The 21191-nt window shown below is 42.7% G+C and overlaps 1 protein-coding gene across 1 annotated transcript in view; it reads right to left on the bottom strand.

Moving 5' to 3' along the window:
- The window catches only part of AIG1 (androgen-induced 1), a 93535-nt gene extending 78314 nt beyond the window's left edge, over positions 1–15221 (bottom strand). The window contains exons 1-3 of the mRNA XM_009882340.1: positions 15213–15221; positions 14787–14942; positions 2647–2748 (exon numbers count right to left, since the gene is read on the bottom strand). Of these exons, the coding sequence (XP_009880642.1) occupies positions 2647–2748; positions 14787–14942; positions 15213–15221 (267 nt within the window). The remainder of the gene's footprint in view (positions 1–2646; positions 2749–14786; positions 14943–15212) is intronic.
- Between the last annotated feature and the right edge of the window lie 5970 nt (positions 15222–21191).

Genomic DNA, 21191 nt, shown 5'->3' with positions numbered 1-21191 from the left:
CACAGCAACCCTGCCATTGATTTCCCCATGTCATTTCTCAAGTCATAGTGACACCATTGGTTATGGATGAATCGACTGACTGAGATGACGAAATGTATCAGTTTTATGGCACAATACTACGCTATTAGTGATGCCTTTCACAGGTGTATGAATCTGTATGTACAAGGTACCATCTGGTACCACAAGGCACCACTTACGACAGATTTTTCTGTAGACAGGAATTATATTTGTAACTATCATTGTATATATATCTAATAGAAATACAGTTCTTGACATTATATGCAATTTTATAGTAAATAGTCTGTGGTTTTTATCTTTGTGCACAATGATGATCTTCTTACTGAGGAAAATGTATACTTTTACATTTTCCACTCTTTGTGGCTTTTTTGGGTGATAAATATGTGTTCAGGGAAACTACTGTGAAAAAACCTGGACAGAGTGTTCACAGGTGAAGTAACGATGGAGCTCAGGTCCTTAGGAGCTGCACCAGCCAGAGAAGAGGGATTCATCAGCAGTGCTGCAGTAGCAAAAGGAATCACCTCTCACTGACAGATTTCACTCCACCAAGGGTGATGAACTTGTGTGAGTTTTGTTGTACAAGGTTAGGCTCCAGCAGAGCCATCCTTGCATTCAGAAAAATAATCACTGAATGTGCAGAGCTGCTGTCAAAACATGCAGGAAAAGATGGGAATAGATGTTTATATCAGTAAAAAACAATAGCTAGGAATCCCGACTTTTCTAAAACTGTATTCCCAGAGATCCTACACTTTCAAGGGGACCTCTATCATATTCTCTAAAATCTGCCATGTCAAAATTGTAACTACTAGTAAGTGAGGTGCTGGCATTCTCAAGGTATTTTAAGAAGCCCTTCATATTATAATGTGCGATGCATAAGAATTAATTAGTATGAAAGCTGGTGAAGATAAAATGATGGCTACACTATCAGAAAGAGTTAGACTGGAAGGTGGTGAAAAGCCCAACAGCCATTAGCTTTCTCTGTGACTGAGCTAAAGGAACACTTGGATAAATGGCGACTGACACAGCAAAAAATTCCTTTTCAAGACTTTCAAAAAGGCCTTCTACAATATTTCAAGTTGAAAAAAAATGTCTAAGACGCTTGCATGCAATTCATTTCAGCAAACTCCATTATGTCCAAAAATCTCAAACAAAAGCCCTCTTCAAATATTTCCCTAAGTATAGATTTCTATAGAGCAACATGAGCTTGAATTGCCTTTTAGTTACTGCACAGAGGAGACTTCCTGACTACACAGGGCTGTTGTCAACTGCTTCACAATGTACATTCATGAAAAATGTTATAGGTCAGGCACTTTCAGTATGTGGAATGTCACCTGGAAGAAATGTCCTCAGAGTTGGCACTGATGTGGCATGGGGAAAAAATCAATGTATGTATGGCTTGGCAGCATTTGCAAGTGTTCAGTTTGTAACCTCAAAACTCAAGGGAGGACAGTCTGAACAAACGCAGGAGTAATCAGACTCTTTCCTCAGCTCTACGCACAGCTGTTCCTTTCAAAACATCGTAAAACAGTACAGTATCTAGCAGAAGCTGATGCTCCTCTTCTCAGTAGTAACTCTCATACTGCTCCTTTAATATGCAATTTAGGGGGTAAATAAATAGCAGTGCCATCTGCCCCACTCCACAAAGGACCCATTTATCAAGCCCAGCAGTAGCGGACAAATCTTGATCTGCTGTAGTGATACAGTACTCGCACCCTGAAGGATGAGCTCTGCTGTCATCTACTGATGAACAGCAGAGCCAAATGGTTTGCCATGCTTTGATATGGAAAACAAAGTAATACTGAAATACTTTGCACAGATGCAACTAGAGAAGTAAACGTGACAACTCTTTTCAGCTCCAAATGCTGCACAAACAGTAGTAAGTACCTGATGGCAAAGTGCGGCCTTATCTTTCCCTTAGCATTTACGCATATAGTTGAGAGAAAGAACGTCCAACTTGACATACCAGAGAGGAATGAAAAGGTCAGATTTCTTCTCAAGAAACTACTTTTATGATTACCGATGCAGCAATTTTGAAACTTTGTGTTGATGCATGTAATTCCACATTATCAAAAATACTCAGATACAGGTTCTGCTACACAAGTTTGTAATCTTTGAGAAATAAGTAATTATTTCTTTTCTTTTTTTAATAAAAACACAGAAGTCCAAAAAGCATAGTGAGACTTTTTGAACAAGCATCTTAACCAAAATGTTTTCATCACAAATTATACTTTGATAGAATGGGAAAGAATCATTCAATTAAGTGTTTCTGTCATTTTAGAGCAAGATTTGTCAAAGTCAGAACTTCTGTTTTGTGAAAGAGGCTCTTTTGATTCAATTTCCTCATGACCAGGTTGACATCGCTCTGGGAAAGGTACCTTATCACACAAAACAGCTGATGCCCACAACTTGCCTGGGATGTAGGATACACAACTTCAAATCTCCACTCTTTCAACCTAATAGGGTTTCAAATATGACTCAAGGAAAGATGTTATTCTTGCTTGCAAACAATATTCCTTAATCACTTCTGAGCGGATTAGTTCTAAGTGTATGCAGAGTCATGCATGGAGAAATCAGTATCTTTCTTACACTTTTGTTTATGCAAGGAAGCGTTTGCATTACTTTACTCACCATTCCATGATTTAGCCACGCCGGTATAAAATTATCAAGCAGCTTTGGGTAAACCAGTTCCCTGTCATAGATATAGATGCTCCAAAACATCGTCACAACAAACTAAGAAGAAAAGAAAAGAAAAGACAAGACAAGGCATTTTAAAATATACGCCTCTGAACAATTAGTTACACATTTTAGATAGCAAAAGGGGGCATTTAGCAAATGATCTATGCACAGACACAGATTTTATTGTTCTGTGACCAAATCCTGCTTTAATCAACAGTGTGAACCTGGATTACTCTTTGCACTCACAGGAGGGGTTTTTTTTCTGACTTTCAGCCTGGAAAAAAAATCTCATTTTTTGACTTACATGCCTGTGGCCAAATTACAACTGAGTACTATACTTTAGTAGCAGATGTGGCACATAAATAACGTTTTACCACTAACAGGATAGAAAACAAATGGAAAATCACATAAAATATCACTTGGAATTCATAGAATGTATAAATATGAAACATCCACCCCGGAACAGAAGCCTACAAACTCATCTTTGCACTTTTTCATGTCAGCCATCAAAATAGCATTGTTTTTTTAAAAAAATTAACCCTTTAGCTACTCTGCACACAATTCACGGACTGGGATCCACAGAAAAGAGGTCTAGTATCCTGCTCATTTGTCAATATGAAATTTGGCTTGAGACTATTTACCAGGAGCCCAGAGAAAGACCGTTATTTCCTCTAGACTGAGGACAGGACAGATGGCTCATAAAGTTTGCACTAGGCTAAATTTTTTCCAAAGTGTGCACAAATTCTGTAAAGCTACCCTGACGTTTGAAAAGCAAAGACAATATAAAACTGCAAAAATTTACAGAAGTAATAGTTTTAACTTACCTTAGCTGGGGAAAGAACAAAGTAAGTAATCTTTTAATTAAAACACAATTGCTTTCTTCCCTTGAATTTGAGTCATAGTTTTCTAGTAATAAAAGGCTCATTGTTCACAGCAGTAAAACCCAATACCTGAGCCAGGAGCTTTTCAACGACCATTTTCAGGGGATCTCTACACAGTAGCAACAAGTCCAAGTTTCAAGTTTGAGAGGCAACAGATAGTACTTTCACTGAGATCAGCAAGGAAGTATTCAGTTACATCCAAACTGATGTGGCTCATGATCTTACAGCTAATTTGGGGGGGTCAGTAAAGAGAAAGCACAAGAAATATGGGGTGAGCACAGCAAGGTCAGCAAATTACTAGTGTGTGTGACAGTGTAGGCATAAGTTGTTTCATATGCTTCTGACTTCGGAAAGTTAAAATTGAGGTTGCAGTTTATCAATGGCACCTTGTTCTAACCACAGACACACAGACTTCGGCCAGCCAGTTATGTGAATGACCTGAACCAGTACACTGTTCCCTCAGTGTGCATACAGTACATAGTTTCTTGGCTTCCAACACACTTGTCCATCTGTTATGATAGCTATCGGTGCCTGCTCAGAATAAGCTTGGACTATTTGACTGGTGCACAGAGGCCAGGAAAAAAAAATAGTTTATGATGGACAGCCCAAAAAATATTGCAAGTGCAAAGTACCCCACAAGAAGTCTCTCTTTTGGGCCAGTCTTGGCATTGGCACAGCCTAGCTCTTTACGCACCTGCTGACACATAAGTGCCAAGATATGAATAGCTGAACAGCAGGGTAAATGGAGGCAAAGTATCCTCTTCTCTATAGGCTTCCTAGAAGTCATGTATTATCACAGTGGGTCTCTGAGAACCTGCTAAGACCAACTGGGACATAAAAACATATTCTCAAGCACATGAAGACCAAGACTGATAATGCTTTTTTCCAAGGAAGTCTTACAGCAAGAAAAATCACCCAGGATTAGGTTGAACCCGATTACACTGGATACAACAAAGCTGGCATGTTTTGACCTGTGATTTTTCTGTGGAACAGAATAAAACAATAGACTTTGCCAAGGAGGTAAAGATAAGAAAAGAGGGGACGTGCCATCTGTCCCTTAACCAAAGTCAGCCAATGGATGGAACGGGATCAGCCTAGCTGGTTGCAACCATCTGGAGCTACAGACGGCAAATGCTGCTTAGCAAAGCACTATCACAAGGCAGACATAAGGTAAAGGAAGTGCGCAAAACCCAAGGTGTTACAGAACTAACCTATCCCAGAGGACGACGCGACACGAGACTAATGCAACACGCTGGGGAAGATCCCTTCCAGTATCTGAACAGTTCACCTTACCTTTCCTTACAATCAGTTCATTTGGATAAAATGAACTATAAAAATGAACTATTGCACTATGAACTGAGATGAACTCTAAAAATGAACCATAAAAATGTAACATTTGGATAAAAAGAACTGTAACGAGGACTTGCTACTTAGTTACCTTGGCCGCTTCTGAATTTGTTTACTTTGATTAATGAGCAACTGTTGGTCTGGTACTATTAAATCACTTCTACTATGCTTACAATTTGGTACTGGTAGACTTTTATTTGGGCTGGGCTTTGCCAAGATTACACACGGTCATACAGTGCCAGACCATGATACAACTAAGCTGCTGCTTTACACTGCCTATGCAAGGCTCAATCAGAATTGCCGTTCTTATGCTCATGCTGCCTTCCTTGTGGCACAGTTCATCACTATTGTGGAGACAGTCATGGTACTACCCTCACGTGCCAGGCTGAACAGGCTGCTCATGTGCAGACATCTTTCAGGGAGCACAATACTTTTATTCCCAAGGCAAAATGACACAAATGTCAGCCTTCCACTTCCTCTTCAGACAAACTCGAGGCCTGGAATTCAAAAAAGAAAACAGGCACCAACAATTGCTTTTACACTTCTTTGCACAGGAGCCTCCTAAGACTGCCAACTTTCCGAGGACAGCGATTACTTGGTTAAACATAAGGTTAAGGAACATATAAAAGAACAGAAGAATCCCTCATTTACTACTTATCCCATCTAGGGTCGTTACAGACCAAAGGTGGAAAATGTTTGAAAATACAGAGTAGCTCACTTGTTGCAGGCATCTAAAGTATTGCTAAACAAATACAGAGCAGCAGGAAAAAAATAAGGCTGAAAACTAAACTCTGTTTTCCCACTTAAGAAGATATTCCTTGACTTTTTGTCCTCTGTCTCTGAAGCTTCAGAGGACATGAGAAGAGCATATGGCACTGCCAAGGGACAAATTTGAAAGGACAAGTTGGGAAATGGTTGGTGATTCAAAAGGGAAAATAAGTGGCTTTATCAAAACACCACAAATGGAAGCAAAGATAAACTAAGAGAGGAAAGCCAGTGCATAATTTGCTGTTTTACATGAGCCCGACCAAGAAATCTTATGCAAATGAAGAATGAACTTGGTGGAACTTTATTTTCCTGCACTATGTGTTTTGTTTTTGGCTGGGCTGCGCAGTTCAGTTCATTCATTTCCTGGATGGCCTCATGACAGAGAAAAAAAACCCCAACCCTTTGACCTTGACAAAATTTCTTCTGAGTACAGTTAACGGTAAGCTTTCTGGCTATCTCCCAAGACATTTGCGGTTAACTGCAAGTATAAATATATTGTTTGTGAGCCTCTTTGAGGGTGAAAGGCATTACATATAGAAGCAAAGTGTGATTAAAGGCAGACCACAGTAAGCACAAATTGGCATGGTACTGGCTTTAGGTGGGATCTAGTGCTAGCACAGCATCACACCAAATGAATTTGAAAAGAGCCAATGAAGAAAATCACAAGAAGTGGGAAGTGAAAATCAGGGAAGACTCCCCTTGGAGAACAGAGTTCAGGAGCTAATTGCACCACTGCTCACTCATGTTCTCATTGCCAGCCACATCATCACAGATGAGCGCAAAATCTAGAATAGAGAGATTTTGGCATGGTCAAGTCAGTTATGAAAATAAAAGTATTTTGTAGTCTCATCAAATAACAAGGTAAGTAGGAGACTGCCCACTGCAAACGCCCACACATCTTTTCTTGGGATAAGATCCCAGATCAGCATTATTGATGATGTACAGAAGAAGGGTGATCAGCTTTCCTTTTGACTGTACCAGTACAGAGAAACAAGATGTAAGAAAGCACACCTGGCTTTCTCTCTTTTGTATCACAGAGAATACGAAATCATTCTAGCCTATTGAGACTCAGCCTGAACAGAGCTATTAATGCTCCATGATATAAAATATTATAGAATTGTAGAATCAGAATCATAGAATAGATTGGGCTGGAAGGGACCTTTAAAGGTCATCTAGTCCAACCTACCGTGCAATGAGCAGGGACATCTTCAACTAGATCAGGCTGCTCAGAGCCCCACCCAACCTGACCTTGAATGTTTCCAGGGTTGGTGCATCTAACACCTCTCTGGTCAACCTGTTCCAGTGTTTCACAACCCTCACTGTAAAAAATTTCTTCCTAATATCTGGTCTAAATCTTCCCTCTTTTAGTTTAAAGCCATTACCCCTTGTCCTATTGCAACAGACCCTGCTAAAACGTTTGTCCCCATCTTTCCTGCAGGTCCCCTTTAAGTACTGAAAGGCTGCAATAAGGTCTCCCTGGAGCCTTCTCTTCTCCAGGTTGAACAACCCCAACTCTCTCAGCCTGCTCTCATAGAAGAGGTGCTCCAGCCCTCTCATAATTTTTGTAGCCCTCCTCTGGACTTGCTCCAACAGGCCCTTGTCCTCCCTGTGCTGAGGGCTCCAGAGCTGGATGCAGTACCAGAGTGGAGTAGAGGGGCAGAATCCCCTCCCTCAACCTGCTGGCCATGCTTCTGATGCAGCCCAGGACATAGTTGGCCTTCTGGGCTGCGAGCGCACAATGTCGGCTCATGTCCAGCTTTTCACCCACCAGTACCCCCAAGTCCTTCTTGGCAGGACTATTCTCAATCCCTTCATTCCCCAGCCTGTACTGATACTGGGGGTTGCCTGACTCAGGTGCAGGACCCTGCACTTGGCTTTGTTGAACCTCATGATGTTCAACTGCACCCATCTCAAACCTCTCCAGGTCCCTCTGGATGGCATCCCGTCCCTCAGGCATGTCAACCACACCACTCCACTTGGTGTCATCCACAAACTTGCTGAGTGTACACTCAATCCCACTGACCATGTCATAGGTGAAGATACTGAACAATACTGATCCCAATACCAACCCCTGAGGGTCATCACTCATCACCGATCTCCATCTGGACATTAAACTGTTGACCACTACCCTCTGGATGCAACCATCTAACCAATTCCTCATCCACCAAACAGTCTACCCATCAAATCCATACCTCTCCAATTTAGAGAGAAGAATGTTGTGGGGGACTGCGTCAAACACCTTACAGAAGTCCAGATAGACAACAGCCGTAGCTCTTCCCTTGTCCATTGATGTACTTACTCTAACATAGAAGGCCACTAGGTTGGTCAGGCAGAACTTGCCCTAGGTGAAGCCATGCTGGCTGTCTCAAATCACCTCCCTGTCCTCCATGTGCCTAAGCATAGCTTCTAGGAGGATCTGTTCCATGATCTTCCCAGGCACAGAGGTGAGGCTGAAAGGTGGGTAGTTGCCAGGGTCCCCCTCACATGGGTCACAACAACCCCATGCAGTGCTACAGGCTTGGGGAAGAGTGGCTGGAAAGCTGCCTGGCAGAAAAGGACCTGGAGGTGTTGGTGGATGGCCAGCTGAATATGCTCCAGCAGTGTGCCCAGGTGGCCGAGAAGGCCGACGGTATCCTAGCCTGTATCAGGAATAGTGTGGTCAGCAGGACTAGGGAAGTGATCATCCCCCTGTACTCGGCACTGGTGAGGCCCCACGTTAAGTACTGTGTTCAGTTTTGGGCCCCTCCCTACAAGAAGGACATTGAGGTGTTGGAGCGTGGCCAGAGAAAGGCTACAAAGCTGGTGAGGGGTCTGGAGAACAAGCCTTATGAGGAACGACTGAGGGAACTGGGGTTGTTTAGCCTGGAGAAGAGGAGGCTGAGGGGAGACCTTATCACTCTCTACAACTCCCTGAAAGGAGGTTGTAGAGAGGTGGGGGCTGACCTCTTCTCCCTGGTGAAAAGTGATAGGACGAGAGGAAATGGGTTCAAGTTAAGTCAGATGGGGTTTAGATTAGATATTAGGAAAAAAAGTTTCACTGAAAGGGTTATTAAACATTGAAATAGGCTGCCCAGGGAGGGGGTGGATTCACCATCCCTGGAGGTGTTTAAAAAAAGGGTAGATGTGGTACCTGGGGACATGGTTTAGAAGTGGTTTTGTCAGGGACTTGATAATCTTAAAGGTCCCTTCCAACCTCAGCAATTCTATGATTCTATGATTTTTACCCTTTTTAAAGATGGGTGCAACATTTCCCTTTTTTCAGTCACCGGGGGCTTCACCTGACTACCATGACTTTTCAAATATCATGGAGAGTGGTTTAGCAACTACACCAGCCAGTTCCCTCAGGACTCTGAGACTCATCTCATCAGGTCCCATAGACTCCTGTATGTTCAGGTTCCCAGGTTCCTCAACCTGATCTTCTCTTACAGTGGGAGGGAATTTGCTCCCCCAGTCCCTGCCTTGCAGTCCGTCTACTCGAGAGCTGTGGGGAGAGAGGTAGCCAGTGAAGACTGAGGCAAAAAATTTGTTGAGTACCTCAGCTTTCTCCTCGTCCATTGTTATCAGTTTGCTAGTCTTGCTCATTGTGGGGGTACACTTTCTTTGACCTTCCTTTTCTGGCTGACATACCTGTAGAAGTCCTTCTTGTTATTCTTTGCATCCCTTGCCAAGTTCAGCTCCATCTGCGCCTTGGTCTTCCTGACCCCATCCCTACATAACCAGGCAGCATCCCTATACTCTTCCCAGGATACCTGTCCCTGCTTCCACTGCCTGTGCAACTCTTTCTTGCCCTTTAGTTTGACCAGCGCGTCACAATTCAGCCATGCCGGTCTCTTAGCCTCCTTTCCTGATTTCTTACACCTGGGGATCAAGAGCTCTTGTGCTCTAAGGAAACCATCCTTAAACATCTGCCAGCTCTGTTCTGTTCCCTTGCCCCTGAGGGCAGTTTCCCAGGGGCTGCTATTGACTAACTCCTTGCAGAGCTGGAATTTTGCTTTCCTAAAATTCAATGTTCTGACTTTACTCTTCACCTGACCCATATCCCTCAGGACTGCGAACTCCACCAATGCATGAACATTGCAGCCCAGGCTGTCTCCAATCTTGCCATCACTGATTAGCTTACTTGTTTTGGTGACCACCAGGTCCAGTATTGCATCTCCTCTGGTGGGGCTGTCTACCACCTAGCTTAAGAAGTTATCTTTGATTCACTCCAGGAGTCTCCTGGATTGCCTACAGCTTGCTGTGCTACTTTTCCAGCAGATGTCGGGGTGGTTGAAGTCCCCCAGCAGGATAAAAGCCTGCAAGCACAATGCCTCCTGTAGCTGGAGTAAGAAGGCTTCATGAATAGGCTCCCCTTGATTGGGAGTCCTGTAGTAGACACCAACCACAAGGGTTCCTTAGTTGACTTGGTCTCTAATTCTTACCCATAAGCTTTCAACCTGCTAATGGCTATTCTTCAGAGACAGCTCTTCACATTCTATCCATTTCTTGATGTAGAGAGCAACTCCTCCGCCCTTCCTTCCTCCCCTGTCATATCTGAACAGCCTGTAGTCATGGATGGCTCCACTAAAGCCATAGAATTCGTCTCACCAGGTTTCACTAATGGCAACCAGGTTATAGCTTTCTAGCAGCACAATGGCTTCCAGCTCCTCCTGTTTGTTGCCCATGCTGCGGGAATTGGTGTAGAGGCACTTCGACTAGGCTGTTGGCCATGTCACCTTATTAGAGGAACATCCCTTAGTTCCTTTGGGGTATTTCCCTGGTGTTTCCCTGTTGGTTCCTATTACCACAGGAGCCCCTGGCTCATCTCTGTAAGACTTCAAGAGTGCTACAGTATAGCCAGCGTGTCTCAGAGCAACAGTCTGCAGGCCCTCACTAGTACCCCATCCCTCTAACTGTCGTCCCACAGCTTGTCACAGGCAAACCTGATATTGCCTCCCTCTCCCCTCATGCCTAGTTAAAAGCTCTGTCAATGAGTCCCGCTAGCTTGTGAGCAAAGACCCTCTTGCCTCTTTCAGAAAGGTGAATCCCATCTGATGCCAGCAAGACTGGTGCTGTGTAGGCCATCCCATTATTGAAAAAAACAAAACTGTGGTGGTGCCATCAGCCACGGAGCCATGTATTAACAGATTGGGCTCATCTGTTTCTTCCAACGTCACTGCCTGCAACTGGGAAGAGAGAGGAGAAAATAGCCTGTGCTCCAGATTCCCTTATCAACCGTCCCAAAGCCTTGAAGTCTCTTTTGATCCCCCTCGGATCATATCAATGCTCCCTTGCTCCCCCTTGACCATATTAATGATAGAGTTTGTGATTTTCTAGGCAGCAATCTCTCTTTAATATGTAACAATATAAATGTTCTTTCTTCTTCCCATTTCTATTAAACACAGTCTAAAAGAATTAGAAATGCCTGGTTTACCCTTCTTCCTATTGTTTGGTACAAATTACAAGAGACATATTGATAAAACCATACACAGTTTACACAAAACACTAATTAACCACAGGAACTCAGCAACTTCATGATCTATGGCAAACAAATAGAAAAAAGTAGGGATAGTCTAAACCACTGGTGTAGTCTCTGACTTTTAAGCATGACTCACACTTCTCTAGCAGTGTAAATTATTTCAAGTAAAAATGTCCATTACAGTGATAAAGGCAGGGTAAGTGCAGCCAGTAAAAATGAGAACTAATAATGAACTTCTAAAATGTCTATGCAAGTATTTTTCTTCAGTGGATGCTTCCTGATCTCTTAGGCATTTGAATAGTACCCCAGCCTTATAATAAACTAAAAACAGGCTAGGAAGTGTTGCCCACAGACTTTTTGTGGAATAAGGCTTTACTGCATAGAAAATCGGTCTGTTGATTTCTGATTTCATTCTCTTAAGAGTCACATTAAAAAGAGCAACAATAGGTAAACACAAGTCATTATGTCCTTCAAAGAGGTTCATGTTTATTTCTTGATGCTCCTAAACAAAATGGTAGGTAGGCAATTCAGTTTTATCTGAGCCCCTGAAGATAAACAATGCATAACACAACACTGGAGAGATGTGATTTGCCACAAAGATTTTGCAAGACTTGATTTGTTGCAAAGCCACCCAAGGAGATTGTTTATCCTTGGGCTGGTTCTTTCCCCTCCTTTCGAAGGTGGGAGGAGGTTGGTGGTCAGACTTCCCAGGTGGTTTATATGTAATACTTTTTTAGGAAGTACTAAAAATGAAATACTTTATTTTGTTAAATTTTTTTCACACATCATTGTTTGACTTGGGAGTGGAACCCCCTTTTCTCATCTGTTTTTCAGAACAAGTCATCTCAAGGGCTTCAGTAAGCAGGAAATACAGAAAAAAAAAAGTGTTGAATTGCTCTTGAAAACCTACAGTTAGTGGGCTTTAAAATGTTCCCCTAGTATTTGCACTATTCCCTAAACATGCCCTGTGTAAAACACTGAGCAATAAAAATAATTTAGATGTTAAAGTAACTGACAAGTACTTAAGCATGACCACTGCTGTTACACTAGAAACCCAACAAGGATTTTATTCACATCCTTCCCATTTTTATGTGTGAAGGTTCCCTTGTGTCACTACTGGAAACCACTGAGAAACTCCATGGAGAGCTAGATGGGTGAGTCTCAAAGAAAGTAAGTCTGCATTTGAACTTCTTTTGTTCTTTCTTTTTGGGTTTGGGTTTTGTTGGGGTTTTTTTTTGAGTGAGGAAGCTGTCGAGAGACTATGAGAAACGAGGAAACTTTAATTTTTTTCTGCAGACACTGGTGTTTAGTAACTTTCTTCTAACAAGCACCTTCAGCACACTAAAGTCTCACTGGGTATTTTCTTACACATAAACAGCTCTTTAGAGAACAAAGCCAGTGTTGGACATTTGCTACTTCTGGGCCCCGAACTTTTCCTACCCTTAGTCCCACCAAAGAAGAGCCCCCAGTGGCTGGCAGTCCCTCAGGCACTGGCAAAGGCTTTGGCAAGTGGTGTGCGGTGTGGTGGGTGCTGCTGGAGAGGATCAGGTTTTAGGAAGGAGCTGAGACTAGTGTTAAGTTGTGAAGTACTGCTGTTTGTCACCCAGGACCCAGGAGAAGAAACAAGAATGAAAACAACACTTTTAGGCTTTCTTTGTGAGAAGTTAAGTGAAATAATACGTGGTAATCAATTGCCGCCCTCACCACAGAAAGGTCACCTTTGGAAATGGAGAGCATCTGTCCAATGAGCATGGCCATTCCTTACTATTTTCTGGATATTTTTTTGGTTGTTGTTTAAAACAGAAGTTGTTTCTGTACGAAACCCTTGGGAAAGTATCTAGCTCCAGGTATGCAACACATCTCTGGGAACTGCTAACTTGTAAATGTTGCAACAGTACTTCTTAGCAGAGGCAATGGCTAGCTGGGATTCCTCCCGCACCGGTGGCAAGAGGAACAACGCCTGAAAGAAATGCACAGAATTGCCAAGACAAAGTGAAGCTGAAATTCTCTAAGATCTTGAGAAGTTTCAAGGTCAGGAACACTGCAGGGGTGGAGGAGCACACAGACAACAGTATTGAGCCAAAACAGCAGCAGGAGAGAACCCCTGAATCCTGAGTGGTGTGAGAGAGCCAGGGAGGGTGTACTTTGATTCATGGAAAGGCTTACACTTCTAGATTGAAAAAAGCACTTAAAATGAAAACAAATAATGTGATGTTTTTCTCCTTCACTTCTACTACCAACACAGTAGGAAGAGCATCTGTTGCCAATCACAATTACAACTATTTCTAATTCCCAATCTCCCTTAGAATACAAATGTAACATATAAATCTCTGCACCCATAAACCACATATTTGCAAGCCTGTTTACACACAGATTTTTTAAAAACTATACTAGTTGATCCAGTTTCTTCTACCATGGCTGGAGAACTGCAGTCTGTTGCCCCAACATGAATTGTGGCAGCTCCCTAGAGGCAGGCCAGCAAGTACAGTAACGGAAGGCTACCAGCTAGGATTTTATGAAAGAAATACCTGCACAGTGTTTCATATATGCTTTGCATTTTCTTACTTTGCAAAAGCATTCTGTATTTCGTCATGTATTGTGAAATCCCACATAAATGGTAAAATCACATTTTAATGAAGCATCTCTGAATATATCAAATTATAAATGATAGATTGATCTGTTGTTAACTGCTGTTAATTGACAGTAAGTGAACAACTTTTTGTGAAACAGTACAACTTCAGACACCTCATACAATTTTCTAGGAGTCCTACCCCAAAAAACATTTGCTTCTAATGAATTTGTTTTGAACTGCTGTACACCGAAATAAAAAATTAGAATTAAAGGCTCATCCTGAATTACAATAAAAGCAACACATTAATGAAGGGATCACACTTTTTTTTTTTTAATGTAACCTAAACTTAGAACTAGACTGACACACTTTCATGTAAAAACCTATGAAATTCTGGATTTTTAGCTGCTTTCAGTGTGTGGTATGAGACACGTAAAGACACTCAGCACCTTTTGCCATTGAAAGCGATGTGCAATGCCCCAGTGGAGCAGGACCTGATCCAAAGATCAGTCTTCTTTTGAAAAAGACGTGTAAACCCCCCATTTTTCTATACCTTCTGTGTGCTTTTTTACATTACTTTACAAACCCCTTTATTTCCTACCTCATTTCTTCTGTCAGCCCTGAATCCCCCATGGGATTAACAGGGAGCAACCTGGACTTCCTCTTCCCTTCTTGCCCATGACAAAACGGCTTACAGCCTGAACTCCGATCAGGTCGTTACAGTGTGAAACATGCCACAGTCAGCACTTACACTACTCCTGATGACACATAGTGCAGAAAAAGTCCAAATTGACTCTCAAGGTGCTGCTGGTACAATTCACATTTGAAATGGCTTGTACAATCAAGTTCCTATTGTAAAGTACATTTTTTTAATGAAACAAAAATAACTTCAGCAACACCAGTGCTCCCTTACACCTGCGAAAAAATAAGAGAGTAATAAAATAACCTCTACCATTTTTCCCTTTCCACACAGTCTTTTGAACAGAGGTGGGAAAGCCTTTCAGCCAGAAAACAAGTAACACTGCTCACCCAGTTTGTAAAGACATGTGCAGATTAACACAGTACTTACCACTCCCACAGGGAAAGCTAGAACAGCCATCACCCAGTCACGGAGGGAAATGAGCTTTTTCAGCTGCCTCTCTTGTTCTTGACTGTCATTTCCTTTAGTGAGAAGACTGGAGAGGTCAGTCAAGACGCAGATCCCGAAGAAGACAGCCTGGATAACCTGCATGGAAAGTGAACACACTCTTGAACACAGAGAAGACCAGATCTTTGGAAGACAGCAGGTCGGACACAGGCGTGTGTGAGAAATACTGCCATGGAATTGACATGGGGAGTGGGAAAACATCGGTTCCTTCAATATGAGTACAGTTTGTTCACATAAAACCACTTGTGCTTCTACACTGAAAGCCCTGCATGCACCTTGCTCCTCATGTATGGGGGGAATCGATGTGAGTGGAAGAACTGTTCCAGAGGTGGGACTTCCAACCCTCACCTCAGACATGTGCCACTTGCTGGGGACTGAACTGCAGCCACCCCTTCCTGCTTCACTCCATACAACTCAGCCCCAAAGCCATAGCATTCGCCTCTGAGGTGGAAAAAATAAGGAAAGCTCCCTGTAAAAAGAAAGGAAAGAAAAAAGATGACTGGTTCTTTCCCTTGTGCCAGGAGGTATCCCTTGGAGACTCTGCCTGCCCCAGACACTCTACCCAGAGGCAAAGAAAGTGCCTGAACGATGCAGCACATGGCCCAGGCTTTGGCAAATCCATCACTACTTCATCTCAGATAGCGAACAACAAAACAAGCAAGCTGCAGGAGTTATTCAAGCTTTCTTTTCATGATGGTGGACTGTCATTTACCTGCCTTTTCCTTTTTTGCATTTTTGTATTTGTGTGCAATATCATAAGATTACCTGTTACATTAAATTGGGAGTTTAATCACCTGACCCCACTGATTTGGTTCAAATTTGATTTGATCTTAGTTTGATCATTGCATTTTTCTTCCTTAATTAGCTTAGTAAAATTGTAGTAAGTTAGCTCAGGAATGCTCTTGCCTGAGGACCTGCGCATCCTTTCTAGTACAGTTCAGAGGAGGTGCACGCAGCTTGTGTACTCCCCGAGCTGGAAGCCCGGGTCACAAACCCACATGCATCAGGTAATCTCAGGTAAAAAATTAACAAAACATGGGCTTAGTTCCCAAGTTGCACAGTGATTCATCAAAAAACATAACCATATGCTTTAAATACATAATACATGTTTTTCAAAGCAAGCATGGAGTACTACTTTAGAAGTCTTATTCGTAAATCTAAGTGTCCCTCTTACTAGGAGCCTCTGACTAAGCAGCAGACCATCCATAAGAATAGCACATACCCAGATTTTGCAAAATACAGTTTATCATGTGCATACATTTCTGCAGAATTTATACTACAATAAATAATGTAAAAAAACACCTTAGGCTAGGGGACACTGATCTGGAATATGGTAGGGAACGGAGGGAGGGGGCAGAGGAGGGGGAAGAGAGGGAGGGAGGGAGGAAAGAAGGAAGGAAGGAAGAAAGGAAGGAAGGAAGGAAGGAAGGAAGGAAGGAAGGAAGGAAGGAAGGAAGGAAGGAAGGAAGGAAGGAAAATACTAAACAGAAGTTGGCTACTAGAAGGAAGGAAGGAAGGAAGGAAGGAAAATACCAAACAGATGTTGGCTACTAGAAAAAAAATCCAGAGATGTGTACTGGTTGGATGGATTAAAGTACATTCCCTTCCTCAGCAGTCCTTATATGACCCAAATACTTGTAATTCTGGCTGTAAAGCTGTCACAGACCTTCAAATGGCCCCTGGATCTGCTTGCAATTCTGCTGCCATTGCTCTCTCCTCTCCAGGCTGTAGCTATGTATAATTTGCTTGATAAATAGATGAAGCAACATTACAAAACATTCCCTGAAGCCATGAAATGCGACAGACTACTAGTGGTAGAGCTGTATATTGTGCTAGAAAAAGGTATTACTACTTCAAATGACCACCTGGAAAAGTTATCATCTTCTACATAATTTCTGAGAAATATTTTGTATAAAAGTTGTAGCTCCCTGGAGCTACATAATCACATGAACACCTAATGCACTTTTTCATATTATTTGTTTGAAACAAGCACTTAGTAGAAAAAAATCTTCTCGTACTCGGCCCTGTTTTCCACCAAACAGATGGCCTATTTGGAGAGAAGGACTAGAAGAACTAATTATGCATTTGCTTGACTTAAGAGAAGATATGATACCATCTACTATTCACTCAAGAGTGTGAATGCCAAAGAAGGAAAAAGATTTAAGACAGGACTTGGAAAAAAAGCATACCTAACAGTAATGAGATCAATCTGGGTGTTAAAAAGTTTAGGCTGAGTACCAGGAAATATTTCCTAACAGTGAGCTGTGTCAGACCATGAAATAGTTTCTCAGAGGAAGTGGTGGAAGCCTCATGGCTTGAGTCACTCAAACCAATATTGGACAAAATACTCAATAATGTACTGCAGGGAACAGTATTATGCTGGCAGGGCTTGGATGAGTGACTAATGGATTGTTTGCAGCTCTAACTATGATTCCCTGAAATGGTCTCTCTCCAAAGAAACAGACTCAAACAATCACACGCCCACTTTCCAAGGGAATTGAGACTGTACATCCACTAATCAATCACAAACCGAACAGCTTCTCTCCCCATTATCCTGTTATGAACACACCACTTCAAGGGAAAATATAATGATATCATCGGGAATAACTGAAAACTCCTAAAGGGAAAAGAAAGTACCCAAAGATTTCAGAGAGTAGGTATGAAGTAAACTAGTCTACAAAAAGATTAACAAATAAAAATCCATATAAGAAAGAGAAAATTACACATTTATTGAGAACATTCTGAGCCAATGAAAAAATCATATCATGTTCAGGGAGGAACAGTTCCAGCTTATTCATACAAATAATGTACGTACATTCGCTCTAATACTTCCTTTCCTTTCTAGAATGTGCGAGAAAACTCTTCTGACACCTATCCACATTTAGGATTAGACTGAGGACCTCCAGAGCTGCATGAGTCTCAGCAGCATAAACTGAACAGCCAGAGTCAGTAACAATTTACATCCTTTGTGGGTCTGGCATAGGAAAAGCGTAGCATGCAGCTACTGGTGGTTTATGGTATGAAACAAATTTTTAATGTCCACGCTCCTCAGATGTGAAAAGTTCACAGCAAGGCAGTAGAAACTCCCTCTAAGTAATATTCTCCAAAGTGCCCTGGTGTTACCTCAGATTTAGGATCACATTTCCAAACAAGGACCTTCTTTTGAAAATCTGCAGGTGGTGAATCTATGCATGATACATCCCCAAGATGTTAAACAAACAGTTGACTTCTTTTTTTTTTCCTTGGAAATGTAAGCAATGACAGCACTTCAGAAGAAATATTTTCCAATTTTGCTGCTAACTAGAGTTTGAAGGAAAACAGTGATTTAGAAAATGACAAATACAAATTTGACAGAAAACAGCTATACCTTCCTTATACCATGTAACAGTGACAGATGCAGAAACCTGTAAGCAGAGTATGCACAACCAAGAAAATAACGAAAACAGGTATAAAATACTAACCTACTGCTGACCTCATTTTCTCCATTGAAGCCTAGAGGGGCCACTGATACTAGTTAATACTACAGTACCCTTGAGCTGGGATAACTTAATGGAAATGGCCACCTACAGGTATTTTAGTAATACAAAACTGAGCAGAGAAAATACTTGTTAAGTTGCTGCAGAAGAAAACAGCTATGAACAGAAGAAGAAAGCAAGCAGCCCAGAAACTTTCTAAAACAGTGAGATCTATTCAGATTATCTATCAGAAAACATTGTTCCTTATGAACCATTAGAATAAAGTAGACTAATTGTACATGTCTGTCTCCTACAAGAAAATAAAGACTTGCTTCTGTGGGACAGTTTTTCCACAAGGTGCTCACTACAGGATAGCAGCTAATGAACTCCCCGTACTCCCCCTAATTTGACTTCTTCGAGTCAAACAGAAAATATATCTCCTTGTAAACCTTTCTTCAGGGCATGGAGATTCCCTCCTTCCTTGTGCTGTGGGGCTCCGCAGCACAGACAAAATCTCTGCACAACTGAGGTCAATGGAAATTCTGTCACTACTCTTACCAAGGCAGAAAACTCCCATTAATTTCACTGAATCTACTGAATTGCCTGTGGACTCATCCTCTTTCAAGATCACTCTCGTAATCAGAAGCATTCCTTAGAGCTCAGGGCAGAACAACTAGAAAAGTCTGTGCAAGCATTACTACTATTCATGGGTATTTTTCCTCCCATCTGCCTCTGAAAATGGAGAATTCACTGTCCTCAAGTCATCATTTTTGAGATTAGCAGCACTTACAAATTATTTCAGGTACTCCTCTATGAAATAAGGCATCTGAGTAGGCTGGCAAGTAGACAGCGCTGCCAGAAGAAAACATGGGAGTAACACTCATAAAATCAGCAAAGAGTAACAAAAGAGCATGGAGAATTAAAACTTTTACACATTCCAAAATGCCATGTTTGCACATGAAGTGCATGCATGTGTGTTAGGTACCTGTACCTCACTTACCTGGTAAGCTTCCACTGTTTAAAGGTAAGACTGCATTTTTTAAGAAAGAGACTTCAGAGTCTGCAAATATAACCCATACTATAGGAAGACTAACTCACACTAGGGTGTCAGGGAGGCCTGGCTGATCCCAGGGGGCTGGGAGCGGCAGGGGACAGGCAGGGCCCATCCCACCCCCAGCCAGCAGCAGGGCAGCCAGGGGCAGTGGGGCAGCCCCAGCCCTGGGCATCATGTGCCTCCCTGGGGATGGGCCACCAGCCCACAGGTTGGGGGCAGACATAACCTGACTCATCAAAGCAACGTGACCATGAGCCAGCAATGAGCCCTTGAGGCCAAGAAGGCCAATGGCATCCTGGGGTGTGTCAAGAAGAGTGTGGCCAGCAGGTCGAGGGAGGTCATCCTCTACTCTGCCCTGGTGAGGCCACACCTGGAGTACTGTGTCCAGTTCTGGGCTGCCCGGTTCAAGAGGGACAGGGAACTGCTGGAGAGGGTCCAGCAAAGGGCAACAAAGATGATTAGGGGACTGGAGCATCTTTCTTATGAGGAGAGGCTGAGGGACTTGGGTCTTTTTACTCTGGAGAAGAGAAGACTGAGGGGGGATCTCATCAGTGCTTATAAATACTTAAAGGGAGGATGCCAGGGTGATGGGACCAGTCTTTTTGCAGTGGTGCCCAGTGACAAAACAAGAGGTAACGGGCACAAACTTGAACATAATAAGTTCCATCTAGACATGAGAAGGAACTTTACTTTGAGGATGGCAGAGCGCTGGAACAGGCTGCCCAGAGAGGTTGTGGAGTCTCCCACTCTGGAGACATTCAAAACCCACCTGGATGCCATGCTGTGTAACCTGCTCTAGGTGGACCTGCTCTGGCAGGGGCGTTGGACTAGACAATCTCCAGAGGTCCCTTCCAACCCCTACCATTCTATGATGCTGTGAACACCCGCGCTTAAGACAACCCATGGCTTTCCACAGGTAGATGAAAGTTTAGCTATACCAGCATGCAAAATCAAATTGCTGAAAGCTGTCATTTCTCATATATTTCAGACTTCACAATCTGCCATATTCAGAACATGGTCTGATTTTCCTTTTCAAACAACAGGAATATGATATATAACCTCAGAGTATGTTACTACTGCTTGTCAACTTGTGTCACTTTAGCTTTCATTCTCCACCCTCTAGACATTATTATTAGATGTACAAACGTACTATGCTTCAGCAATCAAGATGACTGTATTTTAAGAAATTCTGAAGTAATTTAAGTCAGATTTTTATCTCTTTGCCCACTGTCAACACAACTGATTGCACTCTGTTTTGGGTTTTGAATGCCTCCAGAGTGGGAGACTCCACAACCTCTCTGAGCAGCCTGTTCCAGTGCTCCACTACCCTCAAGGTAAAGAAGTTCCTCCTCATGCTAAGATGGAACTTCCTATGTTCAAGCTTGTGCCCATTACCCCTCGTCCTATCACTGGCCACCACTGAAAAAAGACTGCTCCCATCCCCCTGGCATCCTCCCTTTAAGTATTTGTAAGTGTTAATAAGATCCCCCCTCAATCTTCTTTTCTCTAGACTAAAGAGACCCAAGTCCCTCAGCCTTTCCTCATATGAGAGATGTTCCAATCCCCTAATCATCTTTGTAGCCCTTTGCTGGACCCTCTCCAGCAGATCCCTGTCTTTCTTGAACTGGGGAGCCCAGAACTGGACGCAGTACTCCAGATGGGGCCTCACCAGGGCAGAGTAGAGGGGGAGATGACCTCCCTCGACCTGCTCGCCACACTTTTCCTGATGCACCCCAGGATGCCATTTGCCTTCTTGGCTGCCAGGGTACATTGCTAGCTCATGGTCACCCTGTTGTCCACCAGGACTCCCAGGTCCCT

This window comes from Charadrius vociferus, unplaced genomic scaffold (assembly GCF_000708025.1).
Source record: "Charadrius vociferus isolate BGI_N301 unplaced genomic scaffold, ASM70802v2 scaffold13, whole genome shotgun sequence".
In the NCBI taxonomy this organism is placed as follows: Eukaryota; Metazoa; Chordata; class Aves; order Charadriiformes; family Charadriidae; genus Charadrius; species Charadrius vociferus.
Note: the sequence above shows the minus strand (reverse complement) of the source record. Positions and strands in the feature narration are given on the sequence as shown.